This window comes from Rousettus aegyptiacus, unplaced genomic scaffold (genome assembly GCF_014176215.1).
Source record: "Rousettus aegyptiacus isolate mRouAeg1 unplaced genomic scaffold, mRouAeg1.p scaffold_m13_p_9, whole genome shotgun sequence".
Taxonomy (NCBI): domain Eukaryota; kingdom Metazoa; phylum Chordata; class Mammalia; order Chiroptera; family Pteropodidae; genus Rousettus; species Rousettus aegyptiacus.
In genome coordinates, this window is record NW_023416312.1 from 6,346,592 (window position 1) to 6,368,712 (window position 22,121).

The 22,121-nt window shown below is 35.8% G+C and overlaps 1 protein-coding gene across 5 annotated transcripts in view; it reads right to left on the minus strand.

Annotated features, from left to right (window-relative positions):
• Nucleotides 1-22,121, minus strand: part of SCML2 (Scm polycomb group protein like 2) — a 78,768-nt gene that overhangs the window by 44,962 nt on the left and 11,685 nt on the right. For 4 of the 5 annotated variants that reach the window (XM_016152716.2, XM_016152696.2, XM_016152704.2 and 1 more), the window contains 5 exons: nt 18,624-18,669; nt 16,557-16,625; nt 12,044-12,114; nt 10,966-11,200; nt 8,077-8,165 (listed from right to left, as the gene is read on the minus strand). In XM_016152716.2, the coding sequence (XP_016008202.1) occupies nt 8,077-8,165; nt 10,966-11,200; nt 12,044-12,114; nt 16,557-16,625; nt 18,624-18,645 (486 nt within the window). In that variant the 5' untranslated portion in view covers nt 18,646-18,669. The remainder of the gene's footprint in view (nt 1-8,076; nt 8,166-10,965; nt 11,201-12,043; nt 12,115-16,556; nt 16,626-18,623; nt 18,670-22,121) is intronic. The other variant, XM_016152732.2, reaches the window with a different exon arrangement.

Genomic DNA, 22,121 nt, shown 5'->3' on the forward strand with positions numbered 1-22,121 from the left:
TCACCTGAACCAGAAGCCTAGAAATAGTCCTAGACCAGTGGTTCTTAGCCCAACTGAACATTAGAATCATGCAGGGCCACACCACCAGAAAAAATACTAAACTGGTCTGGGGAGGGGCCCGTGCATCAGCACCTTTTAACTCCCCAGGTGATTCTAATATGCATCCTAAGCTGAGAACCACTGCTCTAGAGGCATCCTTTTCCCTTAACACATTCAAAGATCACAACCTACTAAATTTAGCCCCTATATCTCTACAGTAATAACATTAAAAGCTAACCTTCAATTGGTTAATATATGCCAGGCACTATTTTATATTTTCCATATATTCATTTAATTCTCACAATACCCTATGAAGTCAGTGTAAATTATTATCCCCATTTTACAGATGAAAAAACTGATATACAATTGCCTAAGACTACACCATACTATCAGAGCTGGATTTTTTTTTAATTTATTTATTTAAATTAGTTTCAAGTACACGGTACATTGATTAGGCATCTATATAGTTCATAAAATGACCCACCCAATTGTTCCCTCCCTCCCCTGGCCCTCCACCTAGCCATCATATTAATGCTAACTGCATTCGCTATAGACAGCAAACTCCTTGGAACACCCTAACCCATCATCTGCCTGGCCAACTTCAACTAAGCCACTTCAACACCCAGCTCTCCTGGCCTCTTTAAGGTTTCTCCGACCAATTTGTGCGCACTCCCACCCACCTCAAACAGAGGCGCTCTTGCCTGAAATACTGTTAAAATATGTTCACTCCTCCATGAGACTAAGAGATTTTCAGAAGCAGGTACTACATCTTATTCATATTGTTATTTCTAGCATAGTGCCCAAAAGCAAGCATTTAAAAAAAATGGAATGAACCAAGGAATCACCTGAAGAACAGTAAACAAGCTCTCAACTCATTCTTTCACCAAACTATAAATTTCCAGGGGAGGGAGGGAGCAATTGAGGGGATCGTTTTATGAACTATATAGATGTCAAACCAATGTACTCTATACTTGAAACTAATTTAAACAAATTTTTTAAAAAATAAAAATGTTTAAAAAAAACATAGCTGGTAGGTTGGTTCCTTCTTTTAATGCCCCCTTTAAATCCATCTCATTGTCCCATACGTTTCCACTATTATCCTTTACACCCTTGTGGTTTGAAAGTTCTTAATTATTAGCCTTCGAAGACCTTTTAATTACATATTAAACTGATTCTTTAAAACCACCTTCAAAGTCAGCAAAATATTTAATAACTAGTAAGAAGCAGAGTTACATACTACCACTTTATGAAGTGGTCAAAGATCAACTGTCTGTTACTACATATAGGGGGCGGGGGGGCATATTTAACAAAGGATAACCTTGGTAGTTGATAAATTTGTACTGGACATTCACAGAATGCAGAAAACATTCAAGGCACATGTAAGGATCCCGGGACCTTACGCTGTCATATAAGAGAGCAAGGCTTTCTGTCGGAAAGCAAAAGTTCAAATGGTGCATATATTTTTCTGCTACAAAACAGAATTAGACAGGAATAGCAGAGAAAAAGAAGTTAAAGATTCAAATGTATAACCAAAAAGATATTCCAAAGTGACACAGTACACTATCAATATCACTATTAGCTGGTAAATAACAAAAACCAGAAAATGATCGCAGACAAAATGCAATTTATTCTCTGAAGATTTTCATACTGTTTATTAATTCTTCTAAATTTCATGAATAGCCTATCAAATTTACTTACATCAGTATAGCCATATAAGTAAATATTTAACAGAGCTCTCTGGAAGAAAACAAGTCTTTATTTAAAAAAAAATTAAAGGAACTGCTCTTTTTGCATAACAGTAAGTGAAAAGGCTATCTCAAAACAAGCTACCTCCAGATTTAGATAATTGGCAAAAGGGTTCCCTCTGCTGTCCACAACAGGTAATGATATTTATGTCATATCAATGCATATATCATTTATATCAAAGTAACTTTAGTGGCTTTTGAATATGTTTTTAAAGTATATGGTATGGTTTGTCATTATCAGCTCTTGAATGATTTCCTAAACAGAAAGGTAAAATTTGCAAAAGCAATAGCTAAAATAAACAAGAGATCGTTCTTTTATTGTGAGAAAAAAAATGATGCTGTTCTAGAAGGTGACTAGTAAAGAATGCTCTTTGAAACTCCCTCCTTGCTTACCTACAATACAGTTCTTCTTAAAGAATATTTCTTCCCAAATCCTACCAACTCTGAAGCCAATCTCAGCATTATCCGCAGTACCCCTCTGCCTGGAATATTCTTAACCATGTAGCCTCATGATTCATTCTCTTTATTCAGATCTTTATTCAAATGGCACCATCTCAGCAAGAACTTACTGGCCAACCTATCTAAAATGTCACCCTCTCTTCTTCTTAGTATATACAACTATCAAACATAATATATACATACTTTATTTATCGACCATGGTTTATTTTACATTCCTACAGCTGGAAAGTAAGCTTCATAAGAGCAGGAGGGGTTTTTTTTACTGTTTTGTTTACAGCTGTATTCCCAGTCTACTTCTGACCACAAACTTGTATCCTTAACTTCTACTTCCCTATTTTTAATTAACTACTTCTTTGACTTCATCAAGAATTCTAGTTCTTTAACCTTTATTCATTTACAAATATTGACTGAGTAGTACATGTGACACTACTGAAGGTTCTTGATATGTTAATTAGAAAAACAAACAAAAATCCCACCCCTGCGGTGCTCATGTGCTAGTCAAGAAGAACATGAGAAACATAATAAAATAAGTAAAATATAAAAATAAGTAAAAATAAGTAAAATAAAATATATTACTTATTTTATAAGTAAAATACATTATATGTTAGAAAAGCTAAGTGCCATCCAAAAAAAAAAGAGTAGTTCAGAGTAAGAGAGAGCACTGTGTGGGAGGAGTCGTGCAATTTTAAATAGGGTAATCAAGACAGCCCTCCTATGGAAGGTGAGACTGAGCAGAAACCTGAAGGCAGTGATTATTAACCATGCAGTCATCCAGAGAACGGTCAGGGCCTAAAGCAGGAGATGTATCTGAAATGTTTGAAAAACAACAAGGAAGCGACAGTGGCTGAAATGTAGTATGCAAGTGCAAGGGCAGTAGGAAACGAGGTCAGAGAGAAAATGAAGGGCCATATCATATAGTACCATGAAGCTACTGTAAGTAAGGAGTCTGGCTTTTACTCAGGGTAAAATGGGAAGCCCCTGGAGAGTTTTGAACAGAGGACTAATATAATCTCACTTATGTTTTAAAAGGAATACTCTGGTTGACTGCAGATTGTAAGGTTATAAATAAAGAGACCAATGAGGAGGCTACTGCAGCAATCCAGGTGAGAGATAAAGGTAGTTTGTACCAATAGGATAGCAATGGAGATAGCAGGAAGTATTTGGATTTTGAATATATTTTGAGGGTAGAGCCAACAGGATTTCCTTATGGACTGGACATAGTGTGTGAATGAAAAAATCACCAAGGTTTTTGGCCTGAGGAACTAGAAGGATAGTTGCCACTCACTGAGATGGGAATGGCTGCAGGAGGAACAGTTTAAGATGTATTAGACAACCAAGTGGGGATGCTGAATACGTTGGCTGGGAGCAAAAGGTCTGGACTGGAAATAGAAATTTGCAAGTCATCTGCATATTGAATTGTATTTAAAGCCAGGAATTAGAAGATATTACCAAGGGATTAATACTGATCAGTTTCTCAACCTTGGCACTTTGCCATTTGAGGCCAGAACATTCTGTTGTGTGGGTTGTTCTGTGCATTGTAGTTTAGCAGCATCCCTGGTCTCTACCCATTAGATTTAGGTAGCACCTCCCACACACACACAAGTTATGATAACCAAAATCATCCCCAGACATTGCCAAATGCCCCTTGAGGGCAAATCGCTCCCCTTCCCAGTTGAGAACCACTGATAAAGTATAGGACCAAACACTCTAACCTTCTATCACATCCCTTCGCATCTAGGTTACAAAGCATCATGTCACCACTTTCTTCTCAGCATCCAAAACCAACTAACCCCTTGTGCTTGTTGTAAAGTTCAGTATCACAATCTACTTTAACTATTTACACTTAGTTGCTGAGTATGGCTGAAGAAAAGTCCCACATGCTTACTACCTTCAGTGCCACACCTGTTTAGTCTTCGTCTTTAGCTGAGCCCTCCAAAATACTGTCACGTGTCCCTACGCCATTCCCTCTCCTATCTCATAGTCACTATTCCAAACCTTACCATTCACCTTAAGACTAATAACATATCCTCATTATTTATTATTTTCTTTGTTAACTGACTTTCTCCCCATCCAGAAAATAAACTTTCTGCCTCGTTAGAACACAGAAGACATTCAGTCTACACATGAATCCATCCCTCCAACCTTGGTCAGTTTCCTATTTCGGAGTAGTAAATTGAGGCCATCAGGAGAGAACTCTATCAATATTCTGCCCCAACAACTACAAACTTAACTCAGTGAGGACATTGTTTACTTGGTCTTTAGTTTTCACTAATGTAATTGATGAACTTCCTACCTACCAAATCGTAAAGAATGAGCTTCCTACTCTGCTAAAATAATAAACTGTCTACAAAATAATGTACCTTTCCCCCCTTGGGCTGGGTCCTTTGAGCTATAAATTGAAAAATCGATATTTAACACATGCAGAATAATGGATTTTTTTAAATTATTAGATATTGTAAAGTGATTTATTTAAATAAATGTTTTTTAATCCTCTGTAATTAAAGTAAAATAAAATAATCGGCTTTCCTCCTAACCGACCTTAAGTACCTGCTATGAAAACTTATACATTATAAAGGCGAGTGGGTATTTCTCAAGGTTCTAACTGTGACACTCTATTCTTCTATATATTCTCTCTGAACTAGCTCATTCATGCTCAAGGCTTCCACCACTACCATTTAAGCTAGAAACTCAAAACCCAAATCCTCGTACCCAAGCAAAATCTTGTTTCTAAGTTCTAAATACTTTACTTCCAACAGTCTGATGGTAGTCATCCCTCCTCAAATTTCCTACAAGCACCCCAACATGTCTAAAACAAAACCCATTTTCTCTCTCTAAATGTATTCATCTTCCTGTACTCCTCAATTTTTCTTCATTCATTTAACAAGTCTGTACCAGGACCTATGATAGGCACTGAGAATATAAAGACATGTTAAATGCTCAAAAGGAACTCACAGTCTAGAAAGCAAGAGACAGTGAAATAGTATAATCCAACAGCTACAAAGGTTGAGATATGCACAAGGTGTACAGAATAATAAGAATGTAGAGGGGGAATTAGGGAAGGTATCTTGAAAGATTTAATATCTGACTTGAATTTAAAAGAAAACAGAAGTTAACCAGAGATAATCAGCTCTAAAAAGAAACGTGGTATTGATGGGCTATTATAAGCAATTTAGCACATAAAATCCAAAGCAAGGAGAGGCAGCCATAAATCAGATCATACATCCCCTTAAAGGCCATATTAACAAGCTTATAATTCATCTTGAGTGCAACTGGTAACTTCAAAAGAGTTTCAAGCAAGGGAATGACGTGGTAAGGCTTCTACGTCAGATATGTCTAGCAGTTATGTGGAAAGGAAGATTAGAGATAGTTTTAAGGCTAAACAGTTCAGGCAAGAGGAGAGCTTTGTATGAGAGGCAGTGATGGTAATAAGGTTAGAAAGAAGAGACAACAAAGAAATAATTAAGAAGCTAAGTGGGTGGGCCTTTATAATTAATTGGCTATCCAGAGGCCAGGGTGAAGGAGGAGTGAGGATTTAAGATGGCTCCTGGCCAAGTTTCAAGCTTGGCTAAAAACAGCACCTACAAATCAATAAGAGTAAGAAAAGAATTCCAATAGAAAAACAGGCAAAGACAAGAATCAAGCAATTCACAGAAAAATAAAAGGCCATTAAGCACATTTAAAAAGCTCATTTTCAGTGGTAATAAGTTTAATGAAAATTACAACAAAGGGATACCTTCCTTATCCCCACTTCCCAAAAAAATATTCACAAAATTTTAAAAGATTGATAATATTCAGTGTTAGTGAAGGTGTAGAAACACAAACATACCTCCACTAGTAGTAGAGCACAGCTTGGAACACGCTTTTGGGATGTAATTTAACAATATATATCAACACTTAAAGCATACATTCCCTTTGAAGCAGCAATTCTGCTTCTAAGAATGTAGCTATTCGCATACATACAAAACTTCAATGTGGAGAGAAGAGTGGAACACAGGAATAGGATAAAGGGATACTCATTTTTCACTCTAAGTTTATAGTATGATTTTTTTCCCACCACACAAATGTGAACTACTTTTATATTTTAATAATGAAAAACATAATGTGTATGACATGTAGCGTGTGACTAGCTGATAAAACACTTTGATATGGAAAAGAATCAATGGCTTTTTAAAAGCCACAGCCCAAGCTTAATAAGACTACTGCTAAACATCTCTCATTATTAGCTATTCTCACATATGCTTTACACCTTGCCCACAGGGCTTGCATTTGCTGGTAGGGCAAGCCCACATTCAGCATTCATGCTGCTCGAAGCTGCACCCAAAGAATTTTTCTTTGCAATGCAGGAGTCATAGTAATTGATGTATCAAATCCTTGTCTTTAACCTTCTTCGAAAGTTTTAAAAAATGTTTACCATTCCTGATATGAACAGTTGCAGTAAAATTTAAGTGACTAAGAAAACAATTAGAACGAAGTGTGAGAAAGAAATATTTTGACTCATAATTTAAATGAAGTTGGTTTTTATTCATTATTTCTTAAAACAGTGTACTCTTTCAACATTTTCTCAAGAGCATAAACTATTTTTGGAATTTTCCCTTTGTTATATAACAACTATTTCCTTTTTAACATTCTTTTACTTCTGAAACCAAATCTCTCCAAGTAACTTTCAAGTGGTTTTTTTGGCCCGTCATCATTTTCTCCAATATCAAAGAGATAACTAACATAGCAAAGTGAGGGGAAGCTTCTGAAGATAAATAAAATAGCAAGGAACATTTGCTTCCAGTAGAACACCCCTTTCATATCTAAGGTCAAAAAAAAGGGTATTAATTCATTTTGACTAGTGGATTGACTAGATTATAATTGAGCTTTCTTTATGACTTACTGTCATGGGCTGAATTGTGTCCTTTTACCAAAATTCGTGTTTAAGTCCTAAACCCCAGTACCTCAGAATAGTGATTGTATTTGGAGATAGGGTCCTTAAAGAGGTAATTAAGTTAAAATTATGTCATTAGAGTGAGAAATCAGGACACAGACATCCAAATCCATGAGAAGACAGCTATCTACAAGCCAAGCAGAGAGGTCTTAAAAGAAATCAAGCATGCCGACACCTTGATCTCAAACTTCTAGCCTCTAGAGCTCTGAGAAAATAAATTCTTTAAGTCATCGTTGTGGACAGATCGTCTTCCCAAAATTCATAAATTGAAGCCCTAACCCCCAATGTGACTCTATATTTAGAGATAGGGCCTTTATGAAGGTATTAAAGGTTAAGTGAGGTCATAACAGTGGGTCCCTAATCCAATTGGACTGTTGTTCGTATAAGAAGAAGAGAAACCAGAGATTCCTCTCCTTCCGTGCGTGGACAGTACCTGTACAGAGAAGAGGTTGAGGAGAGAAGCCTCAACAGAAACCAACCCTGATGGCACTTTAACCTTGCATTTCTAGCCCCCAGAACTGTGAAAAAATAAATTTCTTTTGCTTAAGCCACCTAGTCTGGGTACTTTGTTATATGGCAGTCCTAGCAGATTAATACATTTGCCCATCCAGTAATTTATTTTTTTAATTAAATTTATTTGGGTGGCATTGGTTAATGAAATCATATAGGTTTCAAGTGTAAAATTCAATAATCGTCATGTGTGTATTGCACTGTGTATTCACTACCCAAAGTTAAATTTCCTTCTGTCACCATATATTTGATCCCCTCTACCCCATGCAATATAGTTATTTAAAAAGCATTTTTGCTTTTCCATGTCAGAGAAGAAGAAGTATTTAAGTGCCCCCATGAAAAAAAATAAAACTAACAGCCCAATTGATGGAAGCTTTGTATGACCTTTCTTACCTTCTTAAAGATCGTAGCGGGTGCCATTTCAGATCCATTCAGTGTACGTAACAGGAACATTGGCCAAGATGATACATTCATCTTGTACCCTGTTGTAGAAAATAAATTAGATGTCATAAAAAAGTCTATGGTATTATAACAAGTTGATATTTAAAGTAGCTTTCATTTGCCATTCTTCTCCAGAGAATAACGTTCTTATCGAGGAACTCAGGAAGTGGGCAAGAAGGGCAGCTGCACCCTCCAATCAGCACTATTGGTCATACCCATCATACTCCTTGACAACAATGCTACAGTGGAAGTAGAAACTCTCATTTTAGAGAATCCACTAGCTAGAGTTCACCAATACACACATATATGTTGGGAACGGGCCAGAATACTCAGGGTGATCCAAGCCAGAACCTAGGACAGCTTCTATTTCTCACCAACAGCCACACAAACAGGGCAAAGGCTGCAAAAGACTTCCACTCCCTCTTCTTCCTTGGACCCCCTGCTTTATTTCCTTTCAGAGAAAGACACTTTCCTGTCAAGCTCAGCAAATATACACTTATGATGATACATTTCATTGTAAGCAAATTTCACCTCAAAAGAAAAAAAGGAAATAAACACTAAACTCAAGTTAATGATATGCATGCTAAAGTATTTAAAGAAAATGTACTGATGCCAATTACTTACTCTGAAATGCTTTTAAAAATAAGATGGATTGATGGATTGCTAGAAGGGCAGATGGACAGATAAGTGATAAAGCAAGTATAGTAAAACCATAATGGTAGAACCTAGGTAGTGGGTATGTGAGTGTTTGCTGCAAATTTCTTTCACTTTTTGTGTATGATTGAAATTTTTCACAAAATATGTTAAAAGAAAAAGACAGCTCTCACTTTAGCAATCTTTACACACACTAAACATGATCTCCTCTTAGAATTTTTATCAGATGCTATCAAAATAGACTCAACAGATATCTTTTCTAGAGATTTTATCAATTAATAGTGAATATCATAGCATCTGGCATGTGTAGCGGGGAGCAAAGGTCTGCTAGTTTCTCTGCTTTCTGGAGGCAATCTGTTTCAAGAAACACTTCCCTGTCTTGATGCCAGAATTGGAGAGAACTTGGCATGCATCCCTGATGGATACATGCGTTAAGATAGGAAGACACATGAATCACTTGCAACAGGTCCATCAATATGATAAAACATGCAAAAAAGTTCAGCCAGAAAGTCACCCTATAATAACCCTGTACCAATGCCCCCTCATCTGACTAGAAAAATAATTATTGCTAGGGGAAAAAGGGGAGGGGGGAATTTGTTACATACTCCTTTATAATAAATCTGTATTATTAGTGGTATCTAATAAATAGTTATCCACAGCATGTATTTCCCACACTGTGATTAAAATATTGCATGAGAATCATTCTCTGGCCCTTACATCTTTCTCTTAACCCTCATCTTACCCTATTACATTGTGCACCATGATTTTTCTTAATTTAACATTTTTCTTAATTCTATAAATTCCCAAAGTCAAACAGTCATTTATAAGCTATAAACTTATGATCTGTACACTTTTATTTTTATATATAATGCTTTTAAAAATCTTTTAAATAACAACCTTTAAGGTTTAAATAAACCTTTTAAAAAGGAAAATGAAATAAGTTGTGTTATATTAAAATGGAAACTATTCAAAGTACCTAGTGAGCAACTTGACGAAAATTGTGTATTTTTATATACACTGTTAAAATATATACTAATCTGATGTACTGCTATGTATTTCATATTTTTAATTCGTATTTTTAAAATAAGCTCTAAGTAATTTTAAAAAGAAGGATCCTAAATCTAGCTATGTCTGAATGATTTAAGAAATGTTTTAAAAATAAACAACAAAAAACATAAATGATATGAAGAAAGGAAAGAAGGCAAAAAACAAAAAAACACACACATACCCTAAACCATCTTCTTGGAATAACACATCTCTGGTTAGTTTTTTAAAATATTTTAAACCAAATTAGAAATAATTAACAATTAGAAGACAGTATAAAAATATATTGTTAAGAATAGTTCTTATTAATATACTAAATTTTGGTTCTCAGGGAATTTTTCACTAGCAGGAAACAAAAAAATCCATTCTCTCATTGTGCCTTACAATAGAGAATTTTCATTTTCAGCATTGTAAAGAAACTAAAACCAAAACCCACCATTCACTCAGAATGTAAAAGTGATAAACCAAATCACCTATTTTCTATAGAATATCACAGTATGCCTAAGTCTTAAAAGAGAAAAATTTGCCCCAAATTAGAGTCATGCAATTTTTATCTTTTAAAAAAGGGTCAAAATTGAGAGATTTGTACATAAAAACATTTGCTGGTAAGTTTCATACATTTGCTCCTTTTCAAAGACCTAAAGGTACTGACTCCTACACCTCTCAGTGTTTCCTTTCCACTACAGAAAAAATGAAATTCCCAAGTTTGAAACTGGATTCTGGATGTGGAATTACCCTTCTTTTGTGCTCATCTCAACAAAGAAAATGTGGAATGGTTCTGTGGACAATAATGAGAGAGGCAGTGACTTGTACCAAATACTATAAACTTCTCTCCCAGAAGGGTTTCTGAATCTGCATGTGTAATCTAGTAGAGCTGGCTTTTGACACGAAGTCGGAAGACAGCATGAGTCTTGCCCTGCAGTGGTGAACCATCAGCACACGAATGCCAAATGAGTACTTAAGTGTAACTCTATAACATATGGTACTGATGAATTCTTCTCTCATACAGTCTCCATTGTAACCACCTGAACACCTATTTGCAAGAATACCTAGGAGAAGAGATTCTTGAAAGGCCACCTAAAACTATTTCTACTGAATATTACATTAGTAAGAATATATTATTTTAAAACTGTTTATCCTTACCCAGTGGAGGCTGAAGTAAGTCCCCTTGCTTTTCGCATGTCCCAACAGGCTGTATGTCTGTAGAATCAACAAGCCTCCAGAAATCGTTGGTGTTATCACTACCATCCAGGCGTAAAAGCAGCCTGGCACCAGTCACTCCAACGACGGTGGCAATGCATACTGAAGTCATATTGCGAGGGTCACGGGCTTCCAATTTCATGCCAACTTTAAAGTCATTAGTCGGTGGAATCTCGGACTATATAAATATACACACACATATGTATATGTGTGTACACACACACTACAATTTTATTAAAATGCATCAACTTTAAACAAATGGTCAGTTATGTTACCAGAATACTTGAGGAGCATTTTAAGTTAACAGTCACAGTAGATGGTTAACGAAAGTAAGAATTACAAAAGTCAATAAAAAGATCTCCAAACACTCTCCTTGGCTTGACATGCGTCATAAAAACACTGTCCACTGCTGGTCTTACTCATCTGCCCACTTTCAGGCAACCCAAATACAGTCTCTAAAATGCACCCTGAGTGGCTTTCTAATAAGAATCTGATTAGGCCACTCCCCTTGAAATAAATCAACTGGCAGCTCACTACTGCCTAAGACATAAAGTACAAGTGCTCGGTACAGTTTAAAAGCCCCCACACCTTTAACCTCATTCCCACACTATTGCCTCTATCCTCTTTGTACTCCAGCCATCCCATGCCATCCCTCAACAGTCAGATTCTTATACACCCATGTGCCTTTGTTTTGGATGTTCTCTCTACCTGGAGTCTCCTTCCCCTCATTCCAACCACCTCAATAGCACCTCTTCTGTGAGCTCCCCTTATAGAGCTATCACACTTCTCAATTGTTTACATGTCTGTCTTTTCCTTCAGACGGGCATTCATAGGGGCTTAATATACTTGACACTGAGTAAATTCTTAATGAATGAATGCAAAGAGATTATCTAGCTCTTAAATGGCACTACCATAATCCCACTATCTCCTCTCACTACTTGAACCTAACAATCACAAAGACACTTTTCAACAAGTTAATAGTTTACATTAATATACCCAATATCTAAGAATTGTGGCAAACCTGTCTGAAACACTCGGAAGGAGCACTTAAAGATCCAGTCTCTTTCAAGTAAGTGTCCCACTGGAAATCATCTGGAAAAAATATACAAAATAGGTTGATTTTTTTTTTGGTATTATTTAGTATTTACAATATGTATACTAACTTTCAGGAATAAAATGGGTTTTAGTTCTATATCTCTTTAAAAATACATTCTAAAGAGCAGATTCAAACTTCCTGATCTACATTTGATTACCAACATGAAATAAAAAATAAGACAACTGCCTGATAATAATGGCTCTGGTATAAAGTACAGCTAGATCTTCTCAGTGTAATAAGGACTACAACACAGTGATTCTAAAAATGTGGACTCTAGAAACACCTAAAGGACTTTTATAGAGTAATAGCAAATTCTACTCATTTGTCTCTAATATAAATTTTCTCGAGACATGTGTTTTTACCATTTTGTCCCATTAATGTGAAGATGCTTTGTTTTTCATGGGGAGCTAAAGGTATTTAGGTGTGTGGTCTAACAAAATTTTACCCCTGCAATGCTTTATGGAAAGAAGAAAATCAGAGAACCAGAGTTGTTTCTCAACTCACTAGGTCTCCATCCAGGCATTAAGAATATGGTGGCAGAACAAAATGTAAACCAGTCATTGGTACAGTCACTAGTATGAATTATTTTAATGAACTATATCCTCTATGAACTCTTGCTGTCCTTCCTCTCTTAGTCTTAATAATACTTTATAATGCTAGTGGAGAAGGTCAGAAAGCAGTGTATTCTGCCTGGCTCAAACACTTCAATTCACTATGCCAGTCAGATGCCAAAGACACTGAGAGAAAGATTTGACAGCTGTATTAAAGGTACGATTAATTCACACAAAGTTTAATTCTCATCAACCATGAGGTTTTTCTAAACTCTCATTTAATTTCCTCATGATAAAAATATTGATTTTAACAGTTCCCCTTCCTGGGGGAATCTCTGTTTCTGGCCTATTGGATATCCTTTAAAGGCTATAACACACTTCGTACACACACACACACACACACGTGCACACATGCACACGTGCATGTGAAGTGCTGGTAATATTAAACAACCAGCTTTTCAGAAAACAATCGAAAAGTCTGACTCATAGAGTTTGCAGATTTCTATGATGTAAACACTACCATAGCTGATTGCAAGGTGCCAAGGTGAAGTCACCAACCATAAAGTTGGAAAGAGATGTGCACAATTGGCTCTTCCAAGCTGGTGTGAACCAGCTTCAAGATAACACCAATATGTGTGTATATATTCATATGTATGTGCACATATTATATATGGTATTAAGCATGTCATACATAACATTGTACACCCTTCTTTTTTAAACTTAACAATAAATCTTAAGAGATTGTCCCATTTTAAAAAATACTGTGTTTAAGTCCACTTCTAGATGATGTGAAGTAAGTACTATCAGATGCTAAAAGGCATACAGCAGAATGTCAAGAATATAGGCTCTGGCATTGAACCTGCCTTCTTCCCATCTGGCTCTGCCTCTTACTAGCTATGTGACCCTGAGCAAGTCATTTCACCTGCTCAGCTTCAGATCTTCTATAAAATGAGAATGTAATAAATATGATACAAGGTATTTTGAGAATAAAGTGAAGTAGCATACATGTAAGTCACTCAATAAATGGTGTGTGTTATTATAAAACTAAATGTCATAGTTGTGCTTGAATTTATAAATATGGGATAGCTTTCTCAAATGTGAAAACTGAGACTGATACCTTCAAAATTAAACTGACCAAGATATTTCAGTGACCTCCTAAGCACTAACAATCGGAAGACCTGAAATTCTAACTGAAGCTCTACTGCCATATGGTCTTGGAGAGCATTAAAAACAAAAAGAACAACAAAACAAAACATGAATGGGAAAAAATCTGGCTAAGAAGTCATTAAGGAGCTGACATCCCAGGAAGAAGAAAGTATAAGTTAGAAATAATGACTGGGGAATGAAAACCATTTCACAATTATACCTCGAAGAACTAAAATTCTTCCACAAACCAGATATATCTATAAAAATTTTTCAGTGACATTGGAAAAGACTTGATACATCTCTGTAACATAATTTTTAAAATATTCTATCACCACTTGTGTCTGAATGGGCTCTAATTTGAGCTAGAAAATCCTTTATACCGGTGTGCTTTGATATGATCATTTTCTATTACGTTGCAAGCTAATGACCATATGTAGGATTTAACCATTGCAGCCTTAATTTTTTTCATTCAAAAGGTAAAACTTTTAGTCCGCAACACTGTTCAGCTTGGCTGTCCATGTGCTGAGACCCTACCAATAACATAATAGCAACAGGCTTTACTAATTTAGATTTGAACACATCTACAACACCACAGCTGGAATTCCTCACCAGGAGCCAAAATAGAAAATCTCAGCCAAGCATGAGGTCCCAGTCTGCCTCTGCATCTTATCCTCATTGACATATGGGGTGGGAAGTGTTATTCCCGATCAGAAAAGAAGCCTGGGAACTAATAGGTTTGTTCATGAGGCAAGTGTACACACATAACCATGTGATCTGATTATTTGCACATACATGTCCATGGTCCCTTCTTGTTTGATTTGGACTCTATTCTAGTCTGTTATTTGTCCAAACCCCTTTTGGAAAATTGAACATAATCTATATAAGCCCCCTGGTCTTCTCCAGAGTAAATCAGAATGATGTCTTCCACCAGTGTGAGGCTTGGGTTCAGAGTCTATGGAAAGAAGATAGGCAAAATATCTAGAGCTGGAAGCTTCTCAGCTGAATGATCACAGCATTCACTACTTCACGGCATTTTTAACAACTTTAACCAGGCATTTATTTAATGTCTATCTTGTCTCCTAAACTCAAAGAGGGCAGGAATCATGTTTGTCTTATTCATCATTAGATTCCCATAGAAAGTCACCAGTATGTGCCAGGCATGGTCCTAGGTACTGGAGATGCAGCAATTAACACACAAAAATACTGGCTCTCTTGGAGCTTACCTCCTAGCAGTCACTCACTGGTTTCTAAGGTCAGGGCCCTAAGAAATACCTGCAGATGTCTGTCAATTTAATTAAGTAATCTCACTTTTTAAATCAAAAGTTTGAGAATTTTGAAGTTATTAGTTTCAACCTTTAAGAATATTATTTTTTTCAAATTTATTTTTATGAAATTGTTGGAACAGGCAGATTTATAGAGATAAAAAGTAGGTAAGTGGTTCGCTAGAGCTAGGGAAAGAGAGGGGCACTGGGGGAAAATAAATAAGAAGTGACTGCTAACTGGGTACAGGATTTTTTAGGATGATGAAAATGTTCTAAAACTGATTGTGGTGGTGGTTGCACAATTATGTGTACAGACTGAGAACCACTGAATTGTATACTTTAAATAGGTGGATTGTATTATGATATGCGAATTATCTCTCAACAAAACTATTATATTAAAAAAAACAGATGGGGAGGAATCTGTAGGGATGATTCTAACCTAATGGCCTCCATTTCCTTGGAGGGATTTAGAGGTTGGAGGAAAGAACTAAGGAGCAAATAAGGCCAATGGGAAAAATAAGGAAGCACTGAGGCCCCATCAGTCAGAGAGTATGGTTCCATGGGGATTACCTCTATAGGCAATGTTCCTGTAGGAACAGAAAGCCATGTGTGAACTGCTCCAAGGGTGAGACTGGCAGGGCAGGTACAACAGAAAGACAAGGGGCAAGAGGTTTGCCTGAAATCTCTGGTAAACACAATAAGTTTGCTATAATACTTTTTGTTCAGCCTTTTGTGTACATATGACTTATTTTCTCATTTTCCTTAAAATAGGTACAATGGGTCAGATTCTATCTCCTGAGTCTCTAATGTAGTACTACTATACACGCACTGTTCACAATAAGGAACTTAAAACATGAATTAATAACTCAGTATGAATAAGCAAAATTAACATTTACTGAACATTTATGATGTACCTAGGCATTATATTAGGTGCTTTATATTCATTTTCTTTATTTAAATTCTAATAATCCCATACGGTAAGTAGTACTATCCTTGTGCTACAGAGAAGAAAAAAGTCTAAGAATGTTGAGTATTTTGGCCAGGGTCACAGGGCCAATAAAAAATGAGGCCAGGATTCTAGAACAGCTCTGTCAGACCTCCCAATGTCTAACCCTTTATTCACTGAACTGTTTTTTGATCATCAAAAAAGGACTTTCACATTGACTCTAATGTCAGAATAAGGGTGTTTATTAATAATCATTTTAAACATGAAACACATGGTAATAATTAGATATCTTTAAATTTGGTAAAATTTGCATTAAAATACATGGCTATCTTTTTACTTAATGTCATACCAATTTATCTCTCAGTAAAACCAAAGTAAATTTTTCAAACTAAAATACTATTTTTTAACCTTCCTTATTGCTTACATTTAATATTTACAGACCTTTACTGTACACAGACTATATCAAAAGCAATGAGTTTACATTAACACTGAATGAAGAAAAATACGTTGTATTGAACTGCTTTAAAACCTACCATTTTGCACAGAAGATGTGCCTGATTGAGGAGCTTTCTCTTGATTCTCCTTCTTGACATCCATTGAATCTTTAAAAAAAAATCATGAGCAATATTGGAAGACCATAGCAATAGTCTGAAAGAGCACTTAGAAAAACTATAAACTGAAACTATTTTCTGATAAGAGCCAGTTTTAATTTTATAAATAATATTCTAATTTTCTTCTAAGACTTCTTTTTTTTAACATACTATGTACCTTATAATTTGATCATTTATTTTGTTTACTGTATGCCTCACTCCACTTAAATGTTATCTCCAAAAGGGCAGTGATTTATTTATATTATTTAGTCTGTTTTGTTCACCGCTATATCTTCAGTGCCTAGAACTGGCATGCAATATCACCCTCAAGCATTTGTTAGATGAATAAATAAATACACCAAATGAGCTGAGTTGATCCTTATAATGTTCAAATTAACATGCTCTAGAAATAGAGTGGATGCTTTTGAGAGTTTAAACATAACAAGAAAGCTAGAATATAATGCAATTCATCAGACTAGGAAGAATTTTTTCTCTTTGCCAATGTGAGGAGCTCAAACAGTGCTAAACCTGTGACTTCACAAAATCTAAGATATTACATTATTTTGCCCACATATATTATAGTATGTACCTCTTAAAGTACTCATTTTAAAAAATATTAATCATAATAGTTATGCCAATAAAATGAATCAAAATTGCTTAATATCATCAAATGAGCAGTCAGTGGTCACATTCCCCAACTGTCCTAATTAAGTGTATCTGTCTGAATCAGGACCCAAATAAAGTCCATACATAGTAATGGTTGATATGTCTCATAAGTCTTTTGATCTATAGGCTCCACCTCTTTTTTTCTTTCCCTTCTTCCCCTAGCAATTTTTTTGCTAATGATACCAAATTAGAATTTTCCAAACTGTTTCTTCATGGGTTCTTCTGGTCTTTATATTTTCTCTAAATTGGTATTGATATTTTGATCAAGGGTTCAATCAGATTCAGGGTTGGCCTTTTGCGGGGGAGGACAGGAGAGATGACTTCATAGGTCGTGTTGGATACTTCTCATAGGAAGCTCCTAGTATTTAGTTCTAAAGAGCGAAACTTCCCCTCTTCGACCATTGTTACCCTGAGGTGCAGGTCACACAGAGAAGTCGCATTCTCCACAGATTACCATAAGTTTTCTTTTTTGGTATCATTACGAACTCATGAATTTAATCATATCTGATATATTTCCACCTATTGCTGTTTTACCCTATTGATGCTCAAATTGTCAAGCAACAAGCTTCTTAAAGAAGGACCTATGAGTTATTCCAGGTATACCGTTTAAGATAACAGATCTACTTTCTGGTTATGACTGAGTGACTCTTCAAGATTTATGAACACTTGAAGGGGATATATGGGCTGCTTTCTATTTAAATGACTTGGCTAGTACAAAGAAAGTACATACTTATATTTACTAAATAGTTCTGCAGTAAGATTTTCTAATAGGTAAGAAAATAAAACTGTAAAGCTAGAGTAAAGAATCTTGTTACAGAGACTACACTAAACTAATACACTTGACAAATTGGGAACAGCAGAGGACAACATTCAGCATTCAGCCAGAGAAAGTCATGAGAAGACACGGGACTTGAACAGAGTCTTAAAGGAAGAACAGAATTTAGGACAGTAAAGGTGTGATGTATGTATTATGGGAGAGAAAATTCAACTCAAAATAGTGCAAATGAGAACAGTGAGAAGGACAGTAAGAAGGCTTCTCACTAGAACAAAACAAAATGAAGCATTTTTAATCACTCATATTAGAGTTAAAAGATTTGTATTCTGATTTTGGTGTTGACACAGACTGTTGTATGACCTGTTCACTTAACCTCCCTGAGCATCAGTTTTCTCATTTACAAAACAAGGAAGACAAAATTATCTTTAATAGCTATTCATTTCTAAAATCCTGATTCTAAACACCTAACATCTCTTAAAAAGGCTTTTTCAAAAGTTCAGTCTACCAAAAGATACTCATTCCAAATGAGTAACTAAAAATATTATCATCTTTAGACAAGTAAATCTTACCTTCATTCACTGTTTGCCCCATTCTATCACTTTCTGGTGTTATTTCCTACAAGGAGAAAAATCAATCAATGCCTCCTTTTAGCACAACACATTTCTAAAGGATGGTATTATTAGAAATCAGTTGTAGATTTAGATCATTTTAATCTCTTTCCCTTGAATAAAAACAATATGTTTTAGTAGTTGCTAAGGGCTGGGGGAGGACTAGGGAGTGACTTGCTAATGGGTATGGGTATGAGTAAGGGGTTTCTTTTTTGATGCGATAAAAATGTTCTGGTATTAGGTAGTGGTGATTGAGGCACAATCTTGAAAACACACTAAAAATCACTGAATTGTGTACTTTAAAAGGGTAAATTTTGTGGTTAAATGAATAAAAAAGAGCAGATGGTAAGTTGGTAGAGTTGAGATTCAAACTGAGGGCTATTCCAAAAGCCCACTTAAGCCCATTTTACCTAGAGGCGGAAGAATCATGACTGTGTTGGTGAAACTTATAGAACTGCAAGAGTCACGTCTTACAAAGCAATGACTTGTTGAAGGCCTGCGTATTTTGAGGCACTAATTCATTCATTAATTCAAACTGTTCCTGCTTGTCCTCAGTATGACAGGCACTCTACAACAAAGATAAATAATACACTGCCCTTGCCCTCCGACAACTCCGTCTAGTCGGAAATAGGCATATTAACAAAACACAATGTGAGTGCTATAAAAGAGGTATGTACACAGGAATACTTAATATAGCATAAGGATTATCTACCTCCTATTACTCTTTGTGCCTGTAGTCAGAACATGATGATGTGTATAACAGAAGATAATTTGTTATGTAAAAGAAGCCTATGGAGAATACATTGAGCCACCCAAAACACCTTCCACACCTTCCGCACCTCTTATTCAAAAGACTTACACTCAACCATCACTTTCCCCAAACTTGCTCTTTCTGATATTTTTGGTTCTCTTACTACCACCACTAGTTTTCCAGGTACTTGGCCTTAAAATTGTAGGTATGATTGAACGTGTGAGGTTCTCTTCTTTCACTCACACATTCGATCAGTGGCCAACATGCACTGTCTCATTTCCCTTTCCCTTGCCACTAGTTTACATCCTCATTAGCTCACACCTGGTCTAACACCATAGCCGCCTACCTTGCCTCATCACAAGGGTCTCTCCCTACCTCGACCTACATAATGTCAGATATGGTCTGAGTTGTTTTCTGTCCAAATCACCTTCCTGTTTCAATAACTTCATTGACTATTGACTTAAACAAAACATCTTCTGTCGGGCACACTTAAGGCCCTTCATAATTTCAAAGCCAGCTGACATCTACTACCTATCACTATCCTGTGTCCAATCTGCATGAGATACCTTTCCCTTCTCTTCTGCTTCTTGAAATCCTGTACAACTTTTAAGGCCTAACACAAATGCAACCTCCTTCTTGAAGTCTTTCTCGTTCCTTTCTACATTATGACCATCTGTTTCCAGGTGTGAGCTAGTCATTTATTTAACAAATACTTACAGAATTCTTGTTATGTGCTTGGTGCTGTGTGGACAGAAGATACACTATCTACTACAAAAGAGCTTGAAATCTAGTGTGTGTGTGTGTGTGTGGAGGGGGGGTATTTTTAACAAATAATTCCCAAAACAGAATAAAATACAGACTTTATTTAAAAAGGTAAAAGTGGTGCTCTGCAGGAAGATAGAAGGTACAATTAACTGGGAATGTAAAAGAAAGCTTCGCAAAAGAAGTAGCACTTGAATTGATCCTTTAAAGATGAGCATTCCAATGAGCAGAAAAGACAGAAAGGAATTTCAGGCTGAAGACATAAAATGAGCAGAGACTACAAAAGCTCCTGCCTCCTCTATTTCATTATGAAATGCTGGAGTTGCTCAGGTTCCTTCTGGGCTCTCACCTCCCTCCACAGTCCCTCAGGGACCATGGCTTTAGGAGCCACCCATACAGACAACTCACAAAGCATTACCTCCCAGATCTCTCTTCTGAAAGTCATACTAGAATATTTAAATTGATTGAATATTCAATACAATTGCTAGGATGCTGTCGATTAAGGACTACAATCTAGTGGCTAAAGAAAAAGACAAAGTGAAATATAGAGAGGGTGCTGAATCCAAGCAGATTAGTAAAGGGAGAGTCCATGGAGTGAGTGAAGGCATTTACCAACTTTAATCAGAGCAAAGGGGTTTGGTCCAAAAAAATTGAGAATGGTCACACATAGAAAGTATACCCAGGTTCCTATGTTCTTTTCTCAAAAAAATCCATGTACCATGTTCCCAAATTGAAAGACTTTTTGGATAGGTATAAAAATGCACTAACCATACTGATAAACTGAATTCAATCCATAATTCAATTTCGTTTCTCCAAAGGCACTATTTAATCAAGATGAAGTGGTACTGGCATAAGGATAGACTTACAGATTATAGAACAGAATAAGAGTCCTGAAAGATACACATATATATGATCAGTAGATTTTCAACAAAAGTGCCAAGGTAATTTCAATGGAGAAAGGATAGGTTTTTTTTTCTTTCCAACATAGGGTGCTGGACCATATCCATATATTAAAAAATGCAAAACAACACTTATCTCACAAGATACACAAAAATTATCTTTAAATAGATCATAAATCTAAATGTAAAACCTAAAGTTATAAAATTTCTAGAGAACATAGACCTTGTGACTTTGAATCAGGCAATAATTTCTTAGATATGGCACAAAAAAGTACAATACATAAAAGAAAAAATCGATAAACTGGACCGTCAAAACTAACACTGCTCTTCAAATGACACTATTAAGAAAATAAAAGGATAAAAACACATATCTGATTTTTAAAAATCTATATCCAGAATATATAAAGAACTCTTACAACTCAATTTTAAAAAGGCCAACAACCCAATAAAACATAACTGGCAAATTATTTGAACTATCACTTTGCTAAAGAAGACATGAATGGCCAACAAGCATGTGAAAATATGCTCAACATCATTAGTATTCAGGGAAGCACAAATTAAAATCACAATGATAAACCACTGCACAAATGGCTAAAATTAAAGAGACTGACAATGTCGGTGAGGATGTGGAATAGGACCTCTCATATACTGTTGGTAGGAATATAAAATGAGTATTTCTATAAAAACAACTTTCTTAGAGTTAAACACAAAGCAATGAGTTGTCTGAAAACAATCAAAAGTGAGCTTGTGTCCACTGTGGTAATTTAAGGATTCTTTCAGGGTAATGATAAAATCAAAAGCATTTGCCCTAAACACTTTTCTTTAACTCTTAAAGTAGATAGCCTTCACTGTTTTCCCTCTTGAGCCATGTAGGTTCCATGTTTCACCACACCAATCACTTCAATGTTAAATGAAATAGTTTTCCCTTTAAGAGAATATGATCTTGGCCCTGTCTTATTTCCATTTTATACACACACACACACACACACACACATATATGTATGCATACATATGTATGTATTCCACAGCAGAACACCTGAGTGAATA